This window comes from Anguilla anguilla, chromosome 5 (genome assembly GCF_013347855.1).
Source record: "Anguilla anguilla isolate fAngAng1 chromosome 5, fAngAng1.pri, whole genome shotgun sequence".
NCBI classification, from domain to species: domain Eukaryota; kingdom Metazoa; phylum Chordata; class Actinopteri; order Anguilliformes; family Anguillidae; genus Anguilla; species Anguilla anguilla.
In genome coordinates this window covers 17,063,912-17,086,788 of record NC_049205.1, presented here as the reverse complement: position 1 = coordinate 17,086,788, position 22,877 = coordinate 17,063,912, and the positions used below count along the sequence as shown (strand labels likewise).

At 47.6% G+C, this 22,877-nt stretch overlaps 2 protein-coding genes across 5 annotated transcripts in view; both read right to left on the bottom strand.

Moving 5' to 3' along the window:
• Positions 1-517: 517 nt before the first annotated feature.
• ctcf (CCCTC-binding factor (zinc finger protein)) lies at positions 518-13,687 on the bottom strand. Of its 2 annotated transcripts, XM_035419854.1 has the most exons (14): positions 13,496-13,687; positions 11,269-11,380; positions 9,803-10,378; positions 8,831-9,140; positions 8,033-8,203; positions 7,417-7,550; positions 6,795-6,915; positions 6,147-6,296; positions 5,718-5,878; positions 4,820-5,002; positions 4,050-4,179; positions 3,159-3,338; positions 1,911-2,214; positions 518-1,358 (listed from the first exon to the last, which is right to left on the bottom strand). In XM_035419854.1, exons 2-13 carry the CDS (start codon positions 11,290-11,292, stop codon positions 2,009-2,011), a joined length of 2,346 nt encoding a protein of 781 aa, XP_035275745.1. In that variant the 5' UTR covers positions 11,293-11,380; positions 13,496-13,687; the 3' UTR covers positions 518-1,358; positions 1,911-2,008. The 2 variants fall into 2 exon arrangements, with proteins under 2 accessions (XP_035275745.1, XP_035275746.1); XM_035419855.1 differs by lacking the exon at positions 11,269-11,380 and having other exon boundaries at positions 13,496-13,686.
• A 1,066-nt stretch (positions 13,688-14,753) lies between these two features.
• The window catches only part of ripor1 (RHO family interacting cell polarization regulator 1), a 90,899-nt gene continuing 82,775 nt past the window's right edge, over positions 14,754-22,877 (bottom strand). For all 3 annotated transcript variants that reach the window (XM_035419853.1, XM_035419852.1, XM_035419851.1), the window contains exons 16-22: positions 22,337-22,472; positions 21,376-21,537; positions 20,500-20,658; positions 19,543-19,739; positions 17,818-17,901; positions 17,145-17,235; positions 14,754-16,704 (exon numbers count right to left, since the gene is read on the bottom strand). In XM_035419853.1, coding sequence (XP_035275744.1) covers positions 16,607-16,704; positions 17,145-17,235; positions 17,818-17,901; positions 19,543-19,739; positions 20,500-20,658; positions 21,376-21,537; positions 22,337-22,472 — 927 coding nt within the window. In that variant the 3' untranslated portion in view covers positions 14,754-16,606. The remainder of the gene's footprint in view (positions 16,705-17,144; positions 17,236-17,817; positions 17,902-19,542; positions 19,740-20,499; positions 20,659-21,375; positions 21,538-22,336; positions 22,473-22,877) is intronic.

Sequence of the window (22,877 nt, the reverse complement as noted above, 5' to 3'; positions counted from 1 at the left end):
CTCAAGCAAAACATTCCAAATGCACCCCCCCAGTTCTCTTCCAGAGAGAACACCAAACATGGACACCAAACCACCTCCAAAGGGTTTCTTTTATTGGGTTGTACAATACAATGGAAAAGAGGAAGAGAAAGAAAAAAAGAGTCTGAACACAGGGTTAGGTCAATTTCTTTTTTATTAGCTGTACAGCAATACATTCTCCTCCCCGGCCTCTGCGGAGCACCCCTTCCCCCTCCCCACCCCAATAAATCTCTATATGTTGGCTTTCAATCACTGTAAAATTTCACACAGGTACAGCTAAGTACAAAAAATTCAACCTAAGAGTTTTTAAGAGCTTAACCAAAAAAAAAAAAAAGCAAACTGAATGCATTAACAGAAAAAAAAAAATTCATTCTGAATCAGCAAAAATGGTCTTTTTAAACGAGTGACAAACTTTGTACAAGCATCCTTCTGTCTCCTTGACGACCCCCACCCCTCCTGATTTACATTGAAATTTCAGACCGTGGTCCTGCCCGTTTACAGTTAAAACCCCCCGTTGAACCCGCTCAATAAAATGGCTTCCCCCCCCCCCGAAATTCAAACGCAGTAGTTTTGAGTTTAAAAGACAAGACCTTATAGACCCTCCCCCACCCACTCCCCTGCTTTTAAATTCGATCGTAAAACGGTTTACCTTGGTGGCTATTGTGATTTTACTTTAAACACCCCTGAATAGAAAAACTGGTAAGAGGAATAGTGGGGGGGTAGGTAGGGGGTTAACTGTACATGTCATGCAAAGTGGCGTCTCAACCACCAATCGGCTTGGGGTTAGTGCGCTCCGAAAACACCCCGATTGGATAATATGCAAGCAGTGAAGGACAGAGAAAATAACGGAGGAAAAAGAGGGCGTGTTTCCTACATGATTTTCCTTTATAGCAGTTCTGAACATTTACACGACGGAAATAGTGATGGACAGCTTCTCAACGGCAGAATCTCCAAAGCTACTGTTAAAATGCCATTGAGCATTTACAAGGTCTTCAATCACTAGAAAAAAAGATTAAAATGTACGTAATTAAACAAAAAGGAAAAAAAAAAATAGATATATTTACAAGCGAGACTAGTCGAGATTGCTTTCTTTTTTGTACAACATAATAATCGCAGGCCTCAAAATGTCGCGGCGGATGTCGTTGATCGCTACTCTGGATGGATAGCTAGCGCGCTTCCTCGTTGTCTCGTTAAAACTTCATAATCCTCGATGTATAAAAGTCGGACCAAACACAGCGATGCAAGGCGTTGTGAACATCAGCAACACAATCCCTTTGACAGGTCTGAAGGCAGTGGGGTGGGGAAAAGGTGTGTGTGTGTGTGTGTGTGTGTGTACGCGTCTGTGAAGGTGTGTGTGTTTGTGTATTACATACTATTAAAAAATATTCCTTCCCCTCCTTTACAGCAGTTAAAGCATGCTACGCGATCAGAAACATTCTCTCCATGTAGCGGCGTCCTATGAACGTAGCGCACTAGCTGGCAAAGCGTAATTGCTGAGTCGGGTTTGCTGCCGAAATGAAAACAAATCTTCCCTCCCCGCCACGCGTGTACTGTGTGTGAGCAAGTCTTCCACAGAGACAAGAACATGGATCCATTATCGCTACACCGTAACTCTTACACGCATTTATCTGGTAAAAATATAGAATTTATATGTATGGGGCAAAGACGTCTCACAGCACTCAGATAGGGAGGGCTGACCGTTACCTGTGGAGGAACAGGATAGGAGGAGAAAGAAGCGGAAATAAAATAAAATAAAATAATAAAACTGAATAAACAAAAAGTGATTCCCAAAATATCCCTAGCATATTTCAACCAAAATTAACAGGGACCAAGACATATACAACTAAGGTGAACAGTGTGTATGTGTGTGTGTTTTGTGTGTTTGTGTGTACGTGTGTGTGTTTAGGTGGATGGAGGAGACGAGTTTGGGCAGGGGCGGACAGACGGGGGCGGAGCTTGCGCCGGTGCCCCGCCCCCCCGGCACGCCGCATCACCGGTCCATCATGCTGAGGATCATCTCGGGCGTGAGGTCGCCGTTGGGCGCCGCCTCCACGGCCGGCAGCTGCACCGTCTCCACCTCCGTCTCCTCCTGGGCGTCCGGCTGCTCCGGCGCCGGCTCGGGCTCCGGCTCCTTCTTCACGATGATGTTCTCCACCGTGCCCGTGCTCTCGTCCTCCACCCGGATGATGGCGGCCGCTGAGGGGGACAGAAACCAGGGGAGGTCAGAGATTTCTCCCCGGCTAATCGGGAAAGAACTGGTTTTTCAGACACTGGAAATGATTGATTACTGACGACTAATTTCTTGACTGAGGCATTAAAGGGTAAATTTAAATTTTTTCCCCACATACTGATAGCTGATAGTTTTTGGTTTTATTGCTGAACAATTTCCTAATTAAACTAGGAAAATCACATTCTACAGCTTGTCTGACAGTGAACCAGTCTTGTTGCCCTTCTCTGTACTTTTTTGACAGCTCCCTTTATATTGTGCGTTTCCGAGAACTAGGAACAGTATCGGCTTCACTGAACACAATGCGTAGCTCTGCACTCTGAAGAAGCAGTCTTAAAACACCGCACTCATGTAGACCCGTAAATTCACCAAGGGTGGAATCCAAATGCAAAACAGCATCCAAAACAAACGCCCATTTCACCTTGTGTATGCTAAAACGTATCCTCCCAGAGAACTCACTACTACTCCTAGGCTCCCTTCCAACTCAAGCACATTCCATGTTAACTCAGCGATTGGCTTCAAACAGCCCTCCCTGTGAGAGACCTGAACTTGAGCGGCAGTCTGAGGGGCACAGAGAGCAACGACCTGCAGGCTTCAAACAGCCTTTTCCTCAAGAGACTGACCCATGCCAAAGGGAGACAGAGCCTCGGACCTTAAAACTGCCTTAAACAGAGTCAAAGGAGGAACTGATGAGCCCCATTCAGTACTCAGAGGTGGAGGCTGTCCATTTAAACTAAACTGCAGTTTTTTGTCATTTTGGACCAGTGTAGGAGGAACCCTTCCTGATGCACTATGAAGCACGAGTAAGGTTTGTATGCGTGCGCGTATGCAGTGTGCGAGTGCTAGTGTGTGTCGAGTGTGTGTGTAGGGCAGGAGACCCTCCTGGACGCAGAAAGAACGCAGTCTCCCTTACGTGGGGCGGGTTTGGGCTGGTTCTTGGGCGGTCGGCCTCGTTTCCTCTTGACGGGCGGGGGCATGGGGGCGGGGACGGGGATGGTGGGCGGCGCCTGCTCCAGCTCCATCTCCGTGGTGGACAGGAGGGCCTCCTCGTCCTCCTCGTCGATGTCATCCAGGTCGGGCTCCCCGTGCTCGTCTGCGAGGGGCGGGGCAGGACGGGTCAGGTGACACGGCTCACAGAGGGGTTACCCTTCACCCATTTTACCAGGCAGTCCACTGCCACTTACCCCAAACCATGAAACTCTAACACAGGGATCACAGATAACCCGAGAGGACTGCAAGGTGTCTAGCAGTTTACTTTCAATTTGCTGCCACCTACTTAAACTGAACATGCTTGAAACTGACAGACACTTCAGACCTACAGGATATGACTAAGATCCCAGCTCTAAACAGTGTTAGTCACCATTTACAATACAAGTGAACGCACTCGTGTACCGCATACACTGTAAGCCTCTCTGCACAAGAGCACCTGCTAAATGACTGTCACGTTAATGTCAGTGCCCACATTTAATACATCTTAATCTGCCACATTTTTGACCCCAGAACAAAACTTCAAGGTGCAGAAATGACCTCCGCATTAGAGTGGGAACGACACACAGAAATCGGGCGAATCCGACATCCTCGAAGAAAATGGCCCAGGTGTTTAAAACGTTAGCTTTTGCCATCCTAGCAGCCAAAAAACAAAGCAAGTTTCAGTTTGTATCACACCGCTAATACACCATTGTGAGAGGCAGCCCGAAACAAGGCTGAGATACACAAGTCTGCTCCAAAAACCTCTCAGAGCACACAAACCCCGCCGCCCGGGTAAGTCAGGCGCGCCGAGCGAAGGCGTGGCGGCGGCTCTCACCGCTGTCGTCGTCGTCCTTCCTGGAGCGCATCTTCCTCTTCCTCCCCACCCGGGGCTTGCGGGGCGTGGTGCCGTTCTCGCCCTCGGCGTCGGGCCCGGTGCAGTGCTCGGCGTGCCGCGCCATGGTGTTCTGGGGAGACACGCGTGAGCACACCATCAGGGAACACGCACACGTCCAAACGCACCCGCGCCTGCTCGGGTGCAGGGTAATCACAAAGCAGTGGTAACCAGCACTCTTCCTGCAGATCTACTGTCCCATAGGTTTTCACTCCAACCCTAACAAAAGCACACCTCACTTAGCAGCAACAGATCTGCAGTGAGATGCTACTTAGTAGAGTCTGGTGTGCTAGATTTAAAACCTACAGGGTGGCAGATCTCCGGGCACAGGAATGGTCGCCACTGCCATGAAGTAATCCAAATTTGCTAGGTTATTCACAACAGGGCTACCTAGTGGTCTGGTTTTACAGTCCCTTATTTCTCAGTGTCATAGTAATTCATTAAGAGCAGCTAATCTGGGCGTGGGGAAATACAGGACACGCCACTTTTCCTCTGAAATATGGGACCTCCCAGCTAATGCAGAACTACAGAGAACCCTATTACTGCCGAATAATACCAATCCACCTAAAAAGACAAGATAATCTATCTAAATGTCAAAATATCCCGTGTAAGGCTAAATGTACTCCTGCCCGTTACACAAAGAGCACAGCGCTGTCGCCAAGGGCTCCCTCCCCACCCCCTCCAGGTGAATTTAAGGCGGGCCGCACCCCTACCCTGCGGGTGAAGGTCTTGCCGCACTTGGTGCACACGAAGGAGGTGGGCACGAAGTTGGGGTCGTGGTAGCGGCGGAAGTGCATGTCCAGCAGCTGCTTCTGGCGGAAGGTCTTCTCGCAGTGGCTGCAGGCGTAAGGCTTCTCCCCGGTGTGCGTGCGTCGGTGCATCACCATGTGGCGCTCCTGGGGAAACCAGGGACAGAGGAACGGTTCCACTTGACATGTCAGGCCAACTCCAAACCATGATTCATTTTGCTCTTTTTTTACTTTTGCCTTTGTTAGTCATTTTGTATGAGTTCTTGGCGACCACAATGGAAACCTTGGAATGCCTTTTCTGCAGTCCAAAGCAATATTTTCAAATGTGGTTTCAATACACATTACAGTTTTATTACAGAAATAAATCACCTACAGTTTTCTGCAGTATATAAATCCTCATGTCTGGTAGTACACCAGACCTGAACTCTACCTCCTTTCATAAAACCGAACACAAGCTTGACGCAGACAACGCTGCGCACTCTTTCACAACTCGTCTTCTAAGGTCCTGCAGTCCTGAAGGTTCATTAGGCACGCAAACAGTCTTCATTTTCCACTGAATGCACGCGGCCTTAAAAGATTACAAGCACAGAATTTAAATGCCGACCTGACTCATATCAAACACTGTCGAGTTCCTGGAAATCAAAAATGTTTTTTTTTATTTTTTACAAATCACGTAGGTGGGTATCCATAACCTTCTGTTGACAGAAGGTCGCTTACACTAAAAGTCCACTTGGCAGCAAAAAGGATGCCTTTTCTGCCATTTTACAGCCTATTGTCAACATTATCACTACTGTTTTGTTCATCATTAGCATTAACACTGCTATCTGCTCTGGGAGGGGAGGGGCGGGGGGCGGAGCCTCACCTGCCGGCAGGCGTAGTCGCACTGGTCGCATTTGAAGCGCTTCTCGTTCTTGTGGGACTTCTGGTGCTGGATGAGGGCGTAGCGCTCGTGGAACACCGCCTCGCAGTAGCGGCACTTCCTGCCCTGCTCGATGTAAGAGTGCTGCTTCCTCAGGTGCACCCCTGGGAGGGGGGGGGGTCAGGGTTAACACACACAAACACACACACACCAACCTCCCCACCTGGATGGCAGTATGCAACTGCCTGCTGTGACAGCAATGTTCAAAAAAGAAACCGCTATTCTCCATAGCTGGGCAGAAACTGTTATTATATATAGAACACTTAATACACTTGAACGTCCTGCAAGCGTTGAGCATTACACGCACAGCACACTTAAGTGCAGGCACTCAAGGCGAGCGCTGTGGCGTAGCTCCCAGGGGCGGTCGCTCACCCAGGTCGCTCTTGCGGGCGATGACGGTGTCGCAGTGGGGGCAGTGGAACTTGGCCACGTTCTCCGTGTGCTTCTGCAGGATGTGCATCTTCATGGTGCCGCTCTGGGTGAAGCGGGCGTGGCAGATGTAGCACTCGTACGGCTTCTCGCCTGAGGAGAGCGAATCGGGAGGAAGGGAGAGAGCAGGGTTTCAGAAAACAAACCAATGAGAGACGAGCACAAAAAGGAACCTGCATTTCTAAATCAATGCCCTGCTTTATTTATCCTTCTATAGGACTGACCTCAGATCAGTGCTGAGGAAATGATCGGGTGGGGCCAGGGCAATTAGTTCTACTGAACATTGATCCTAGATCAGGGTTACTGACAGGAATAGGAGGGGACATCTAAGATTTCCACTCTTGCTTCTCCACACCGCCCACTCGCCTTCTTTTATAAAGAGGGTTCTAAGTTTCAATATTGCTCACAGGTAGAACAGTTCCACTTTTCCACTCCACCACCAACATCCCCCCCCTCTCCCAAAATACACCTAAAGAGAATGAAAAGGCTATACCCGAGGCTATTGCTAAAGAGTGTGTTGAAGGGTTTTTGTTCCACTTTGCAGTGGAGCTCAAGTCGGTGGGCTGCGTCCTGGTTGGTCTCCTGCCTCACCTGAGTGGGTCCTCATGTGTCTCTTCAGCTTGTAGGTGTCCCTGCTGGCGTAGCTGCACAGGCTGCACTGGAACGGCCGCTCGCCCGTGTGTGAGCGGATGTGCCTCTTTAGCTTACTCACCTGGGGGGGGGGCAGAGAGAGAGAGAGAATAAGAGAGAGACACAGACAGGGTGAGCCAGAAGAAATGAATAAGTGCTCCAGTAAGGTATGAGCCAAAGGACAAAGCAGGCAATCACTGGAAAAATTGCTTTCATTATCACTTGTGTTCTAGAACTACCAGTGGAGCACATTCAGGTGCTCGAAGGGGCTCCGTCAAATATGAAAAAGCAGCAGGAGAGCAGCCTTCACTACGAAGCCAAAGTGACAAAGGCTGAAGCAGCAGCGTAGGCCCGGCCTGTAAGCCTACAGAAAAGCTCTGCTGTTCAGTGCTCTCAGGTCTCCAACACTCAATAAAACATTTCACTATATATGCTGCCCCCCTGCCAGAATGCATTTTGAAAAAGATTATTTTGGTGCCAAAGCAACAGGGCATCAGACATTGGCTGCAGTAGATTTTATCTCTGGTCTTTGGAGGCCAATCCCAAAACCATGACTTGAATGAAGAGGCAACAAGACGCTCACCTCCACGCTGGCGTAGTCGCACATGGAGCACTTGAAGGGCTTCTCGTGGGTGTGCTTGTAGCGGCGATGTCGGACCAGCTCCCCGCTGGTCACGAAGGCCATGTCGCAGTCCCCGCACTTGTGCGGCCTGGTGCCTGCGGGAGGACCATCACGTGGGCGTGACCTCAACAGGCGTGCGTTTCAATAAGCCTTCAGTGCTACCTGTGCGTGTTCAGGGTGACTGAGCCTGTGTGTTAGCGAATGTGCATACGTCTATGCGAGTGTACTAGTGTAGAGGTCATTCATGTACACCTGAATGTGGGCGTATGTGGGCTAACCCGGCCACTTTGTGTGTGTGTGTGTGTGTGTGTGTGTGTGTGTGTGAGAGAGTGTCTGTGTCTGTGTTCAGGCTGAGTGTATTAGCGGGGAGGCCATTCATATACACACCTGGGTGTAAGTATGTGCATATGTGGGCTAACCTGGCCATTGTGTGTGTGTGTGTGTGTCTGTCTTCAGGCTGAGTGTATTAGCAGGGAGGCCATTCATATACACACCTGGGTGTAAGTATGTGCGTATGTGGGCTGAACTCTGTGCACGTGTGCGTTCAGGGCGAGAGCGTCGGCTCGCGCGCGCGTACCCGTGTGCGTGTTCAGGTGGTTCCTCAGCAGGGTGACGGTCCTGAAGGCGCGCCCGCACAGGTGGCACTTGTGCGGCCTCTCGTCCGTGTGGCTCTTCATGTGGCGGTCCAGGTTGGAGCGCCGCGGGCACGTGTAGCTGCACAGCTCGCACTGGAATGTCTTCTTCACTCCTGGGGGTCAACGCCAGCGACCAACAACACCGTTAATAATACGCACCCACGCGCCGGGCAACTTATATCACCGCTAAAAGCCAGAGACGGTCGCGTGCGTGCGCCTGCGGTCGAAGCAGTGAACCTCGAATCCGAGGGTTCGGGGTTCGAATCTCAACCAGGTCGCGGCCACAGCTGGAGGTGTGACGTTCACCACGGTGTTCTACGACAAAGCTCAGCGAGGCAGGACAAGGAGCTACAGCTCCGGCTCACTCTGTAAACTCGCACCATGCTGCCATGACGACGGGGCTCGTATTACTAAATGCCAGAAGGGAGGCCTCTCCGACCCCGGTCCTGACAGTCTGCAGGGTTAGCTGGTTTTTGATGGTGCTACTAAACCGACCATTAAATTCAACTAATTACATCAGAATTTAGGCTGCCCGACCCTACTGGATAAATTCCCCCCCGACACCATTAGTGTTTTCTCATTAAATTGCTCATCAAAATTTCACAACTGCTTTGTGCAAACTTTTCTATCCTTTGCCCCAGGCCGCCACTCAAGGTCCCAGCTCTCATTACTGCTGCGGACCGCAGAGGGTTGTGGGAAACGTTGTGAAAACACTGCAGAAGTCACCGCAGGACCGTTACCTTTCTTCTTGATCTTGGTGGGCTTGGGCGGTTTCATGTTGCCCACCACCTTCTCGGCGTTGACCTCGCTCAGCAGCCCCTCCTGCTGCTCCTCCTCGAAGTCGTAGACGGACACGTCCATGTCCTTGCCCTCCTCCGTGTCGTAGCGCAGCTTGCTCTTCTTGGCCTTCTTGGCCTTCTTGATGGGCGGGTGGTAGTCGGGGTCTTTGGCCCAGGACGGGTCCTCGTTCTGGGGCTCGGGGGGCTCCTGCGGCTGCAGCTCATCCTGCTCCACCGTCTCCACCTCCCCGTTGGCGCCCACCTTCACCACCTGGGAGAGAGGGGGGCGAGCCGCTCGTGACCGCTCACATACACGCTCGACTCACGCAAAGGTTTATATCATCCTGGAGGGCTGCAAAATCCGCTGGTTTTTTGGTGCGTTTCAGTGCCTGGGTGCTTAACTGAGCACGCCAGTAACAAGTAAACATCTTCCCTTCCAGATATAAATTGGCTGCCGATTGAGATGAAACCACAAAAAAAAGCAGCAGAGCCTGCAGCCCCTCCAGGGTTGGAGTTTAATATCCCTAGTCATAAAGTTGCATTGTGTTGAGTGCTGAAGCTCAGACGAATCGTTAAATAAAAACAAGCAGAACCCAACGCCTGATCAGTAATAAAACGCTGGAATCCTATGGTCTTATAGACATGGAAGAGTCATTTCCATTTCAGTTCAGCTGCGTTTCAAACTAACAGAAATTCATCTTGCGAAACACCCTTGTGGAACATTATGGGCATTTTTCCCAAATTCATATTTCAAATTAATTCCCAGAATTGAGATGCAACTGACTGACCACCCCTGCATAATAAATTGACATATTGCATAAGTGGAAGCATTTATGATCTCTCATATGACATATAAGTGAATAAAAAGACATGTACTGCAATGTATAGACAGAGTAGAACTCTGCCTGAGATTGTAACCCCCCCGTCACTCACCTGGAATCCTTCGGGAAGGGGCAGGGTGTGGCAGATGACGGGCTCCCCGTCCTTGGGCATGGCCGTGGCGTCCACGAAGGTGCCCTGCAGCTCGTCCACCACGGCGGTGGTGGCGGAGACGGGCACGGCGGAGACGGGCACCTGCACCAGCTGCAGCTCGCCCAGGCCGAGCTGCTGCTCCTCCATGTTCACCACCTGCAGCGTGATGATCTGCGTGTCGTCCACCGTGGTTACCGTGGCCTCGTGGGCGGTGCCCGCCACGCCCACCCCGACGCCGGCCTCCATCACCTCGGCCTTCATCTGCAGCAGGGTGGGGTCCAGCTGCTCCATCACCATCATGCCCACGCCGCTGTTGACGCTGACCACGCCCACCTCGCCCTGGGCCTGCTGCTCGGCCCCCACCTCCATCCCGGCGGCCTGGGCCTGCTGCAGGAGCTCCGCCCCCACCGCCTCCTCGTCGTCCTCCTCGGGGCCGCCCTCGCGCCGCCGCTGGTACGTCTTGCACTCCTTGGCCTTGAAGGCGTCGCCCCCCTCGTCCACCACCGCATCGGTCGGCTCGCCCTCCATGGGTATGACCTGCCAGTCACCCCGGGGGAGATTAGCGCCCAAAACCACATCGCCCACAATCCCCTGCTTAAATGCTGAGAGTCTGGCCACTTCAAAACCACACCTAACTAATCTCTCCACTTGCAAAGATAATTGTGAACCATCTGTGAAATGAAAATGTGAAAGTCTAGTAAAATCTGAACAAACAGCCCAGATTGTATGTGGCTACTCAAGGTTTTCAAATGTCTGCTAGATGCATGAACAGATAGGCATAGCCCACATGCATGAGTAAACCATGTATGAACATGATGACATACTCAAATGACAAAGTATAGGCGTAAAATACAATCAACTACACCCAGCTCCTTGGGGGCATGAAACCCAGAGGGCTTCCTTCAATATCAATTATTCCTGTTGGGACAAAAAACTACTCCTCGTTGGTAATAACCATTGCATTTTCTCTGTATTTGCTAAACTGCTGTGAGCTGCAGGACTGCTTTGCATGAGTCGCAACCCGGTCCCGTTTTCGTATTTGATTTGTGGTATCTGACATTAATTTGAGGCCGGTGAGTCATTTTCTTAAGCGAAGATAGGCTAGTCAAACGAGTAGCCAACTTTCATCAACAGGACTGCATGTATGATGTGGTACTTCCTTTAGCCCAAAGTGCGCTATGTGCTCCAGGAAAATTAACATGACGGCTGTGCATTCATAATACAGGCCTGGCTCAACACAGACTATGTACTAAACCTGACGTTTTACAGAAACGCTAAATGGGCTTACAAAGAACATTTCTACGCCCCCTGAGCAAGGCAGATCTGGGACCATGTCTGACACCTTTTAAAATTAACTAGCTGACTGTGTACTGTAAAGAAGGGAGCAAAACTGTTGTGAAGTCCCTGCACACTGTTTATGGGTTTACCTGTACCAACAGTGGAAACTTCATCTTTAGACATGCGTCTTCTCAACTCCCTGCATCTGGTGAATCAAAGACCTGCCTGAACTCTGCTGACTGCTGCTATCTACACCTCAACCTGTTGAAAACAAGCATGTTGAACTGGTTTTGAAATGCTACTTCTACACCAAACAAGTCAGAGAAAAACCAGTCACTCAATTTTTAGCTGGCTCAGCAAGCGATGTTGGCAACGTGTTACCTGAGAAACCACAATTTGGACGTCATGTAATTAACACGTGTTAGCGGTTCAGTGCTGATGCATGACGAAATCTGAATCTCTCGTTTGCTCACGGTCTAATTTACTCTTAAATCATGACTGGTGTAAGCTGCGAAATAACACCATGAAGTTCTAAGTGTCGCAATGCTTTGGGAGCGGGAAACAATATGACGCCGAACTTGTCTTGACAAGCGTTTATCTACGGGCAAGTTAAGTAAAATTCGTCTGAACAACCGATCGCCCTTTGTACCAGCCCAGCTAGATATACACATTTAAAAAAAAAAAAAATCTCCACTGAAAAACAATGGTTCGAAATTTTATGGTAACTGTATGCTCCTCGGTCCCATGTTCAGCCACCCGGTTGACTGTTTAAAACACTGCGTGCAAAAAACATCATCTTGGGACTCAAGTTTACGCGAGCATTTAGCCCGCCATTATGCGACTTTAGCCGCGGTTTACTAGATAAACGTTAAAAAGTGCGTTCGCTTACGTAACGTCATGCTATTCTGAAGGGGCGGGGAGGTTCCCTCGCTAGCAAAATTAACAACTGATATATAACTAGTTGGGACCAAATAAACCAATTCTGTATTGGTTCTGCCTTATTATAGCAAAAGAAAACTAATGCAGTACTGCGCAATACAATCGCCTCAGATCTCCATCTAACCCACACTTCAATAACTAACGGATTACAACTATACGAAGGTGTGGGGAACTCGGTTGCGCTACTGTATTAAGTTAGTACTCCTTCGAGTTAATTCGTAAAAATAGATGCGATCCAAACTAGTTTAAATTCAGCAGTTGCCACAACTGCACTGAGGCAAATGTGGAAACCGCCACCATAAAAATAAATTCATACATGTTCAGAGAACCAATCTGATCGGCAAGAATTTAGAAATGATAACTTTCGTCACCGTTCTGTTCGTGAGCAGCAAATCGTGTTTTTGTAACGTTAGCAGCCGGATTGTAGAGGGAGCTCTCTGCCGTTTTATCCCCTCTCTCGGTAGGTGGAAAAGGTGGTCTGTTTGAATACGTGAGCGGTGACTAAGCTGCAAGACTGTAAACACCAGACCAGCTTGGGGTAGGTGGAGGGAAATCGGTTCGTAGGATAGATAACAGCCATTGTGTGGTTATTTTTTTTTATATATTCAACTTGAGCAATGAGCACCGCAGGAATCCTCTTGTTTCGATTTTTTGATGCAATTTTGTCACCAGTAATAAAGCTAAGTCGATGGCTAGCTAGCCTGTTACTAGAGTGTTAGGCTATTTCCTGACTTAGCAAGCAGCTAACCAGGCATCGATCGATTTTCAAAATCAAACCTCCATCCATTCTTCAATAAAAATACGCAGTTCAATAACAAACGAAAACAGTAGTTGGTCAATATATTAAAACTTTTATAACAATCTGTTAGGCCGACGGGGTTGTACATATCGAATTCGTTTTGCAGTAGGGACGGCGCGGGAAGGGTTAGCTAGCTAACGATGCGGAAAACAAGCATTTAAATACAGGAAATATTAGCTATCTACGTTCATAACACGGCAAATGTTCCCTTTGCGCTGGTGATATCTTGGCAGGAGTGCGAGGCAGTGGCTGTTCGGTAAATGTTTGTGTGCTGCACTCTGGAATCAATTAGCTAGCCAGCTATTCCTGGGACCGCGAGTCTCTCGCTCTCTAAAGAGGAAACAAAGAAGGAAAAAGAAAATGGACGCCTGGCCTAAACATGCGCTCAAATTAACGAACCGTTTAAAAATCCATCCGTATTGAAATAACAAATAATATTGACATAAACAGCCCAAATACATCAACATTGTCTCGAACTTCTGGGTTATAAGTGTTTTTTGCTAAATTTTCAATAACGATAGAGGGAGACAAACACCCCCCGCCAGCCGCCAGGACCGGGAGCCCCACCGTGACACCTAGAGGCCGAATAAAGCTCCTGCAAAAATCCCCCCTTTTTCTGGGAAGTAGCGCCGTTTTACCTGCTTTTGTCTGTTTATTTTCTCGTCGAATTCGAATGAAAGTCCGGGGTCCGTTCTGTGCTCTGTCTGCGATGATGTAGAAACGCGCCCTTCTCCTCCGGTGGTTTTAATCCTCTCCCGCTTTAGCAGAGTAGGCTCTGCACAAAATGGCGGCCTAGAGCCGGGAAATGCGCCTGCGCGGAGAGGTTCGCCCAGCGGAATTGGAGGGTGGCCAGGGGGTGGTGGCGAGGGGGAGGGGGTCGACGAAGAGCATTGTGGGGATTGGCCGGTTGGGGCGCTACTTTTGAATTTTGGGTCGCGGTAGTCTTGCCGGAAATGGGGAAACAGCATGCCTGTCTTATGAAAAACAAACTGGTCTGAGCCATGCGCGTCATTATTCATCTCCAACAAAGGGTTAGTTATACAGGCAAGTTGATTTTCTGAAACATAACCAACATAAGTAATGTTTATACAGTAGCTGGCTACCCAAATAATTGCGTATTGTTAAATTAAGGTCATTTTAGGGGTGGGTTGTTTTAATAATGATTATGTCCCCTTTGTCCTCGAGATCCTTCTTTCAATCTGCAAAGACATTTGAAAGCCAAGCCGCCCACAGTACGTAACAAAAATGCACGTGTTGGCAGAAATTGGTGACCATATTTTGCTTTTCAAAAAAAGAGGACAGGGTGCGTGGGCTCTATTATCATAATATGTGCCTATTTATAACCTATATTCGGTCTATGGAATGAGCAAACCTAACTGGATATGTTGTTATGGAATTTTATTTTCCCGCATGGACACTTTCAGGAAAGGGCATCCTACAGCAATCCTCTGTTCATCTGTTTATTTTGTGATAATGGGAAAGTTTAGAGTGCAAATAGTGTTTAGCCTGGCCAGAAGCATTTATTTCTCTATGCTGGAATTGTTATTACCGGCATAGAATCTCTTTAGGTTAGGCCAGTTATTCAACAAACACCTGAACGAACAGACTGACTGCCTCCTTGGGGGAGGGGTATTTGTGGCAACAGTTTCCTCCAGGGAAACAAGAGCCACTACAGGGGCTGGCAATAAACTTGTAGAGTAGATCCTTTGTGTGAGGTGTGCCGTGTGCGTGCTACAAATCTAATAAATCCCTCTTTTTTTTTAGTTACTGTAAATTAGAGGAATATATATTGTTTCGTACATATTTCTAATGAAGTGCATTAGACAATTTCAGATCCTGAGAATTCCATATTAATCCCAAAATAGTTGTGAAAAAAATGGACAAATCAACAAATAGTTTTTTCCAACATATCTTTATAATTTTTGTTTACATTTTACGTCAGGCAAGATTCCTGTCAGACAATATACATTATGTAGAAAAAAAAACTCAATAGTAAATCATTTGTATCTTATGCTGCACAATCTGTAAGTCATATGGAAAATAAAACAATATACTTAAATCTTTGCTGCAGTTTATCTGTTTCCACAGCAACTCTTAAATACAAATGTCTATTTCATTTATTCATTTCTTTAAAACACTCTCCACTGTAACTTGAGGCACTTAAATATCGAAGAGGCATCCACTGCCCAAGCTTTCCATGTCCAACAGAACAAAACTGAAGAATCAATTTAAGAATGTGTTCAGTGAATTCCAGGCTCTCCTCAGGAACCACTTTGTCTTCCTGCAACCAGCACTCTTAGAATGCACCAGAACCTGGGCAATCTGATGTCACACTGCATATTAACCAACGCCAATCCTGTGGTCTTCCAAGGGGACAATACCATTTTCCCCATCACTAAAAGATGGCGTCTGCCACAGTTTACAGATTCCCACAGTAATAAAAAAAAAAAACCTCCCCCCACTCTTTACAGCAGAAATGATCAATAGTCTTCAGTTATATCGCTAGTGGCATAAGCCTCTGGATGTGCAATGTGGGTGATTGATGTGTAAGCACCAAATATAGGTCTGTGCTTTAATGATTTAAAGATGGCTAACTGAATTACAGCACAGTAAGAAAATGTCTACACCTCCAGTGGAATATAGATACGTTTTTATAAAGCAAATATAATAATAGTATGGAATGATGGCACTGTAATATAATGAACACATTTTATGATCAAAATCCCCAGAGTGTTGAAACCAGGTCCTTGTAAAGCAAGGATTCTTTGAGGAAAACTCCTCCACTTCCTCCCACAAACTCGGGGACAGGCATTGCCCGTCCCCAAGTCTCCGTCCCCTCCCCCCAGCCACGTGCCCGTGCACTGTGCACCCAGAAGCCAACCAGTTCCACCCAAAAATTCAGCAGGTGGTCATAGTTCAAACTCAAAAACAAAAAAAAAAGTGAACAGGACCATCTCTTCCACATCAAAATGTCATGCCCTCTTAAATTCCCTCCCATCCCACATATGCCTCTTTCAGTCCAGCCATTCTTCAGGTCTTCATTCTTCTCATCCAATCAGTGCTTGCGCTCACAGCTCAATGAGACACCCCTACATCAGTTTCCGCGGGACCCCTCTGGTGAGCTCAAAAGGCAACAACCACCAGGCCACTACATAAGGCAGTAAAAACTCTGTCTTTTCTCCACAGTGTCACAGCTCTACAGAAATATTCAGAATTATCACTTATATATAGATAGACATTTACGTATATTCATCTTCATTGATATTATGAAACAAGTTCATGTCCCTATTACGGAAACTGCCGCCACACTGTCAATTTTGCGTGTGTCTCCCTGTGTCTAATCCCACACTTGTTGGCTGTGCATGTGTAATGGCACTCACTGGCTGTGTGTGTACATGTGTCTCAGTCTGTAATGCCACCCTTTCTGTGCACGTGTTAACAGGACTCACTCTAACCATTTGTGTGTGTGTGTTTGTGTGTGTGCGCATGCATGTGTAAAACAGCTTCTTGATTCCACACTTCATGGCTGTGCATGTGTAGCAACACTCACCCTGGCTGTGTGCCTGTGTGTCAGTTTGTGATCCCACACTTCATGGCCGTGTATGTCTAACTGCACTCACTATGAGCGTGTTTGAATATGCGTGTGTGCATGTGTGTGTGTGTGCGAACAGCAGGTCTGGTTGTGGCTGTGCTGGCGCGTGTTGGCATGGTTATGGTCGTTTCCATGGGAATGGCGGCTGGTCGCAGTCTCAGAAGGCGGTGCTGGCCATGCTGCCGGGGGCGAAGAGGCGGGGCACGCCGTCCTTCACCTCCTCCACGTGCCGATAGGCCAGCTTTCCCTCCTCGCCTGTGCGGAACAGAGAGAACGGGGGGGGTCAGACTGGCTCCCTCCGCCTCCCTCACATGCTCCATCCATGTCTACACCTCATATCCACCTCCACCCCCCTCTCATCTAGCTCCCTACCCCCCCAGCTATATATCCCCTTTCACTCAACACCACCCATACCCCCATTTATCCCTTTCCCCCCTCCTTGTCCCATGGAACATCCCATTTCCCATACCTGTATATGTTTCCCTTCTATATTCACTCCCCCTACCCTCTCAATTCACCCCCCCCCACCTTCCCATCAACCCCTCTCTTATACACGCAGATTATATGTGCTGTATATAGGCTACCTGTAGGATTCATATGTTAATTAACTGAATAGCTAACTTAGGTACAGCTTTGTAAGCTGTACACCATCCATGTTAAATAGCTAAGTAACTAATAAATCTGGCCGTTCTTACCCAGAGCCAGCAGGGCCTGTTTGGCCGCGTCCCGCACGTCCTCTTTGTCCGTCCGACACAGGTACACCAGCTGCTCGATGCTCTCTTTGGCCTGCAGTGCACAGAAAACAGGGAGATGTTTATACTGGTGCACTGTCCGTCATTCCCCCCCTCCCCCAAATCACTGTTATTTTGTTTTCACACTATACAAATTCTGCTGAACACCGGTGTCCGTGCATTTTCACGCCATCAAATCGTAAGTATCTTCTAACTGGTTTGGATAGTACACTGCTAATGATGTCATCAACTCATACACGTCCTTTGCACGTGCATCCCGTGTATTACTACTTGGAATAAGATTGGATCAGTGCAGATCACTTCCTTGCCAGTTGTGCAGCAGACCACAGTTAATTTGCAACCAACTTGAGGTCACCATGTACAAATAAACTAGAGCACATTTTTTGTGAGCTCTAAAAAAAGCTTTCATCAATCAAACGAGCTGAATTTAGGGGGCAAGTGTACTCCGGCTCGGGAAGAAAGCCCTCCAAACAGAGTGCGAGGGCCCTCTCGGACCCCTCTGGTCCTCTGCGTACTTGGCCCGGACGGACCTCGAATGCACACGTGCCTCTCGCGGGAATCCCCCCCCGTCCCCCGTCCCCCCCACCCCCACAGCGAGCTCCGCGGCAACACTGACCTTCAGACACGCCAGGGCCTTGCAACCGGACACTCGTGTGCCGACGCTGCCGTCCTCCAGCAGCTCCAGGCAGCTCACCAGGGCCTGGGGGCGGGGCGAGGGAGCACAGACGAGGTTACACGCCAGACTGCGCACACAAGACAACAGCAGTGCTCCACATTCTCAACTGCGTGTGCATGTGCGTATGTAAGCTGTGTTTAAGACGATGTGCACATACTCTCCTGCTGCTTCTTTTCTCTCAGGAGTGAATACTACTACTAATAATACTAATAATAATAACAATACACTTTGTGAAATTTTGAAGTTAAATGAGGTGCAGTAAAACTAGGAAAACCCCCAACTTTCCCTCCCCAGGGGAATATGATATGATATTTCCTGGATATGCCAGTTTATGGGGCTTCTGGATACAGCTGGAACTGGCACGGTCAGAATTCAGCTCCAGGTCATGTTACATATATAAAACCATTTATTTGTGTGTGTGTGCGTGTGTGTGTGTGTGAGAGAGAGACAGAGTGAGGAGAGTGAGACGGTGTAAACTTGCAAAAGCTCTTTATTGTAAGTTAGCAGCGATCAATTCTAGAGATGTTTGTGTGCTGTAATGATTTTGCTCTCATGTTTGCTCTCATAACTTTTAATCTGTTTAAATTGTGTTTTGTACTTTGTACTAGTGCACTGCTCTGCACTAGCATCTGCTACCGCTCAGCAAACTTCCCAAGATAAGAGAGTGGACACTAAATAAATGAAATAAAATAAACACACATCAGAGAGTGGTAGCTCTGTAGAATGCGCTGCATGTTATTAAAATACATTTTAGTCTTTCATATTTGTATTTCTGCACTTTCACAGGTGATTTGGCCAGGGTACAAAAAAGACCACAGACACAACAAAGATAGATCACAAATAAAAAAAACATGTCTGATTTACTAATTTTAGTTGAGATTGTAATCACTATGATTCATTATGAAATATTTATATGTCTATCCCTATTTAGATATGCTACCATACATTAGTGACATAAACAACCACAGTAAAGATGTCAAGCGTTGATAATTTTGAAGAGGGGATCCTCAGAGTATACTAAAGAGTAAACTCCATTCCTATATATTTCTGAATAGTTGTACATACTAACACAAATGCTGGTTCACTCCTACAGTGCACTACAAAATGATTGGCACCCTTGATATAGATAAGCAAAAATGGCTACGTAAAATAAATAACTCGGGTAATGAGCTATACTGTACACACAAAAACTTGGGAAATTATATTTTTTCATACTAATGGTCAGAAAATTGCTCAGAAAAAGTTAAATTGTTTGAAAAATAAGTAATGATTTAATTTCCCGAACAGATAGGTATCAAAATGATGGTAACCTCCATTTCCAGTACTTTGTGCACCCTCAAACTATAGTCATGTTCTATAATGCTTCATAAGGTTTGTACATAGCCTTTTTGCTCATCTTTATTAAGGATGCCAATCATTTGAGGGAACTGTATGGGTCCACAGTAAAATATATTCACAGATGATACATGTCCAGCCAGCAGCATTAGCTCATGACTATCACAAATGTGATATAAAATTGAGCTAATTAAATCATTTAGAGCAGATGTTGGAGTGAAATCCCGCAAAGGATCGGCCTGTGTCGCGCACCCCCGGGCTTAATGCAGGGAATGGAACGATCCGAACCCGATTGGCTGAGTGAGCGCTGGGAGGAGTCGGCGGTCTCACCCTCTCGCGGTGGCGGGGCTGGTCGGCCAGGCTTCGGAGCAGGGAGCTCGCCGCGGCGCACACCTTGGCCCGGGGGTCCGTCAGCAGCAGGCTAATGGCGCGCAGGCCCTCCCTCTTCAGGCTGGACTCCGGGGGTCTCTTCAGGGTCTTCAGCAGGGTGTCCTGGTCCCCTGACTGCAGGGACTGAACCAGCCACACTGTTGGGGGCGGACAGAGAGAAAGAAGGGGGTGGTACGGACATGGAGTGAGGACAGGGGAATTCTTGTTGGAACTCTTCCTCAAAATCATTTCTTGTTTCATTATTACAAAGGTCATTTGATTCATTTCATTTGACGTTTTCATATTAAAACATATTTTTTGGGGGATTTACGTGGTCTTGTATTTTCTTGTTATGAAATGCCTTTGCTGGAGAATTCCTAGAATTTTAGGTCAATTTTATAACAGGTTCCTCTTGTGCAATTCGCCAGTGTTTGTGTTCGTCTATGGACTGAGTGTACGCCTGAAGGACGGTCAATCACATATTTATTTCCTACGTTTCCCCTGTCACTGCAGCATAAGCCCATTCGCCCTTTCCATTCAGACAAGCGCAAACAATGAGTGAAGGACCAGAAGCATGGCTGCCTGTCAGACACACAGTCCCACACACACAAACACACACATTTAGAATGACACACTCCGTTACAGGATAAAATCACACACCAATTTTCACAGACTTGCTCAGTGACATATTTGTCACTTTTATGTATGAAGGTATGAATGCAAATCACACACGTTCAGACATTTTAATTATCTGAGTTTGCAGTTCAACATAAAAGAAAGGGCCCAATTTTTTCAGAGTCAGGGATGTCTTAAGACCTTGTAACTACTCAATGTCAAAGTCTATAAATGTCATAATGTTTTAACACACACATAGACATGGACTCCCACACACAGAGGGGAACAGACACACACACACACCTTCCTCTGCCAGCTCGGTGATGTGTGTATCCAGCGCGATCACTCCCTCAGCCTCCAGGTAGCTCCAGAACTGGAAGATGGTGAGCGCCTCTCTGCCCGCTCCGCCCCCCCGCCGGGGCAGCCTGCGCTCCAGGATCCTCTCCGCCAGGCTCAGAAACACTGGAGACAGGACCGCGCGTCACATGACCAGAAAACCTGCCACACTACACACACCCCCCCCAACCCCCACCCCAAACACTCAGCCCCACATCTCCACACTCCATCTCCTCAAGCAGCTGTTTGACAGGAAACAGCCACGTCTCCTTCTGTCGTCTTCCCACAATGCACTGTCCTCTAGAACAGCCCACTTTAGAAAACGAAAATACGTTTTTTTTTTTTTTTTAAAACAGTTTGTTTTTCCATCTGCGAGGAGAGCAGTTTTCTGAAACCGCAAACGAAACGGGCCGGGTGCATGGAACTCCCCTTCTCTGTGCTCATAAATATGCATGAGAGTACCAGTAACTCAAAACCGACACCAGAAAATGAGAAATCCTGCCATTTCACATAATAGAGCCGCAACCGCACAAAACTCCAGCCTGTGCAGCTCTGTCCGAGCCTCGTCTCTCTCAGTGATCCAATTTACAGTTTAGCAGATGCTTTCAGGGGCTAACAGGAGGTGCATTTAACAGTTAACCACCACTACAGCTGGAGATGAGCAAAACTACAACCGAATTAAGGTTGATACTGCAGACTGCTATTCCCTGCAGTACCGCTACCAGAACCCCTTGCTTCCTAATCGGGGCACCTTCCCTGTGCCCTACAGAGTGAGGGCATGGTCATTCCCCCTGGAGTGCGGGCACACGGTCGTACCCCCCTGGAGTGAGGGCGTGGTCGTACCTGTATCTGCCAAGGTGGCACCGTGTTCGGGCAGCTGGCTAGCGTAGGCCGTGCCCAGGGCACGCAAGAACACCTCTGTGGAGACATTGTAGACGTCGGCGCCGTCTGTGCACAGTCTCCATAGCGACAGGGCACCCTGGCACTGCTCTAGCTGTGGCACCACTGCTCCAGGGGAAAAAAGAGAGGGAGAGAGAGAGGAGAGAGACAGATAGAGAGACAGAAGGCAGAGAGAGAGACATTAGGAGGCAAACTTAAATATTGAAACATTTAATATTAAAACACCCAGTACAGCAGAAAGTGTACCCTCTTCTTTGGCTAATAACAGTGATTCTAGCTTTGCAACTATGTTTAGCTACAACATGGTTGCAGCTGCATTGCCTTCCCTGAATCAAGAAGGAAAGTACTCATGGAACAATCAACCCCATAACTATAATTGTATTGTGTTATATGTGAAAGTGTCACCATAGGAACATGAGCCCATAAAGATAAAACACATTTTAAATTCTGCTTATAATAACTGCAAGTATGCTAATTGTTGTAGCAACCAAGGATGGCACATTCTCACAAATGACCATTATCATTATTATTGACATCAATAACAGCAAATGATAATTAATACTCAGGATGGACAATAGTCACGTCTCTTTTGTAGGATATACAGCTAAGATGGGCGGTCACTGCATATGTAAAGACAGGCACTTCTCACTTTAACAAAACTCTCCTAGCCCAGCTGGTGATAAGTACCCACCCTCCTTGAACTTTGAGCTACCTGCTCATGATACCCCAAAAATACACATCTTAACACCATTCAATGACTTTTTTCTTGCATTTAAAGTGTTTATTAATCCATAAGATAAAGGCATACACTTATCCATTATAATGTGATTGTGAGGGCATATTTGGACTACATTACCCACAATGCAGAAGTGCTCATCACAATAGAGGGAAACGCTGGACTTACCCTTGTTGGGCTGGGTGATCCGGGAGGGCGAGTCCTCAGTGAGCTGGCGGATAAGCTCCAGCACGCGGGCCTCCCTGAGGAGGCGGTCCAGGGCATACATCTCCCCACAGCGCAGGGGCCCAAACGTGCCCAGTTTCTACAACACAGTGTTTTAGCATTAGGCCAGTGTTTGTACAGATGGACTAATCACAACTACTTAGCATAGACTAATCACAAATACTTTGCATAGTCAACTGTAGTGCTTTACAGATGTCAAAACAGTGAGTTGCTGAAAGCATAATAGTATCTCTGCCCATTGGTGTCATGAAGGCTCTCTCTTTCCCATTATAATAACCCTTGCCTCTCAAAACCGCCTGCACCTTGTTAAGCATCGAGACCAACTGCCAAGCTTGCCCTAAACCTAGCAGGCTACACACACTAAAATTCTAGACCTGATTTTGTAATATTAAATCAGCAATGACAAACTTTCATTCTTGTAAAAATTGTACATGGGCAAGGCAATTTAAATTGTGGATGCTTCAAGTACCAATGAATCATGGTA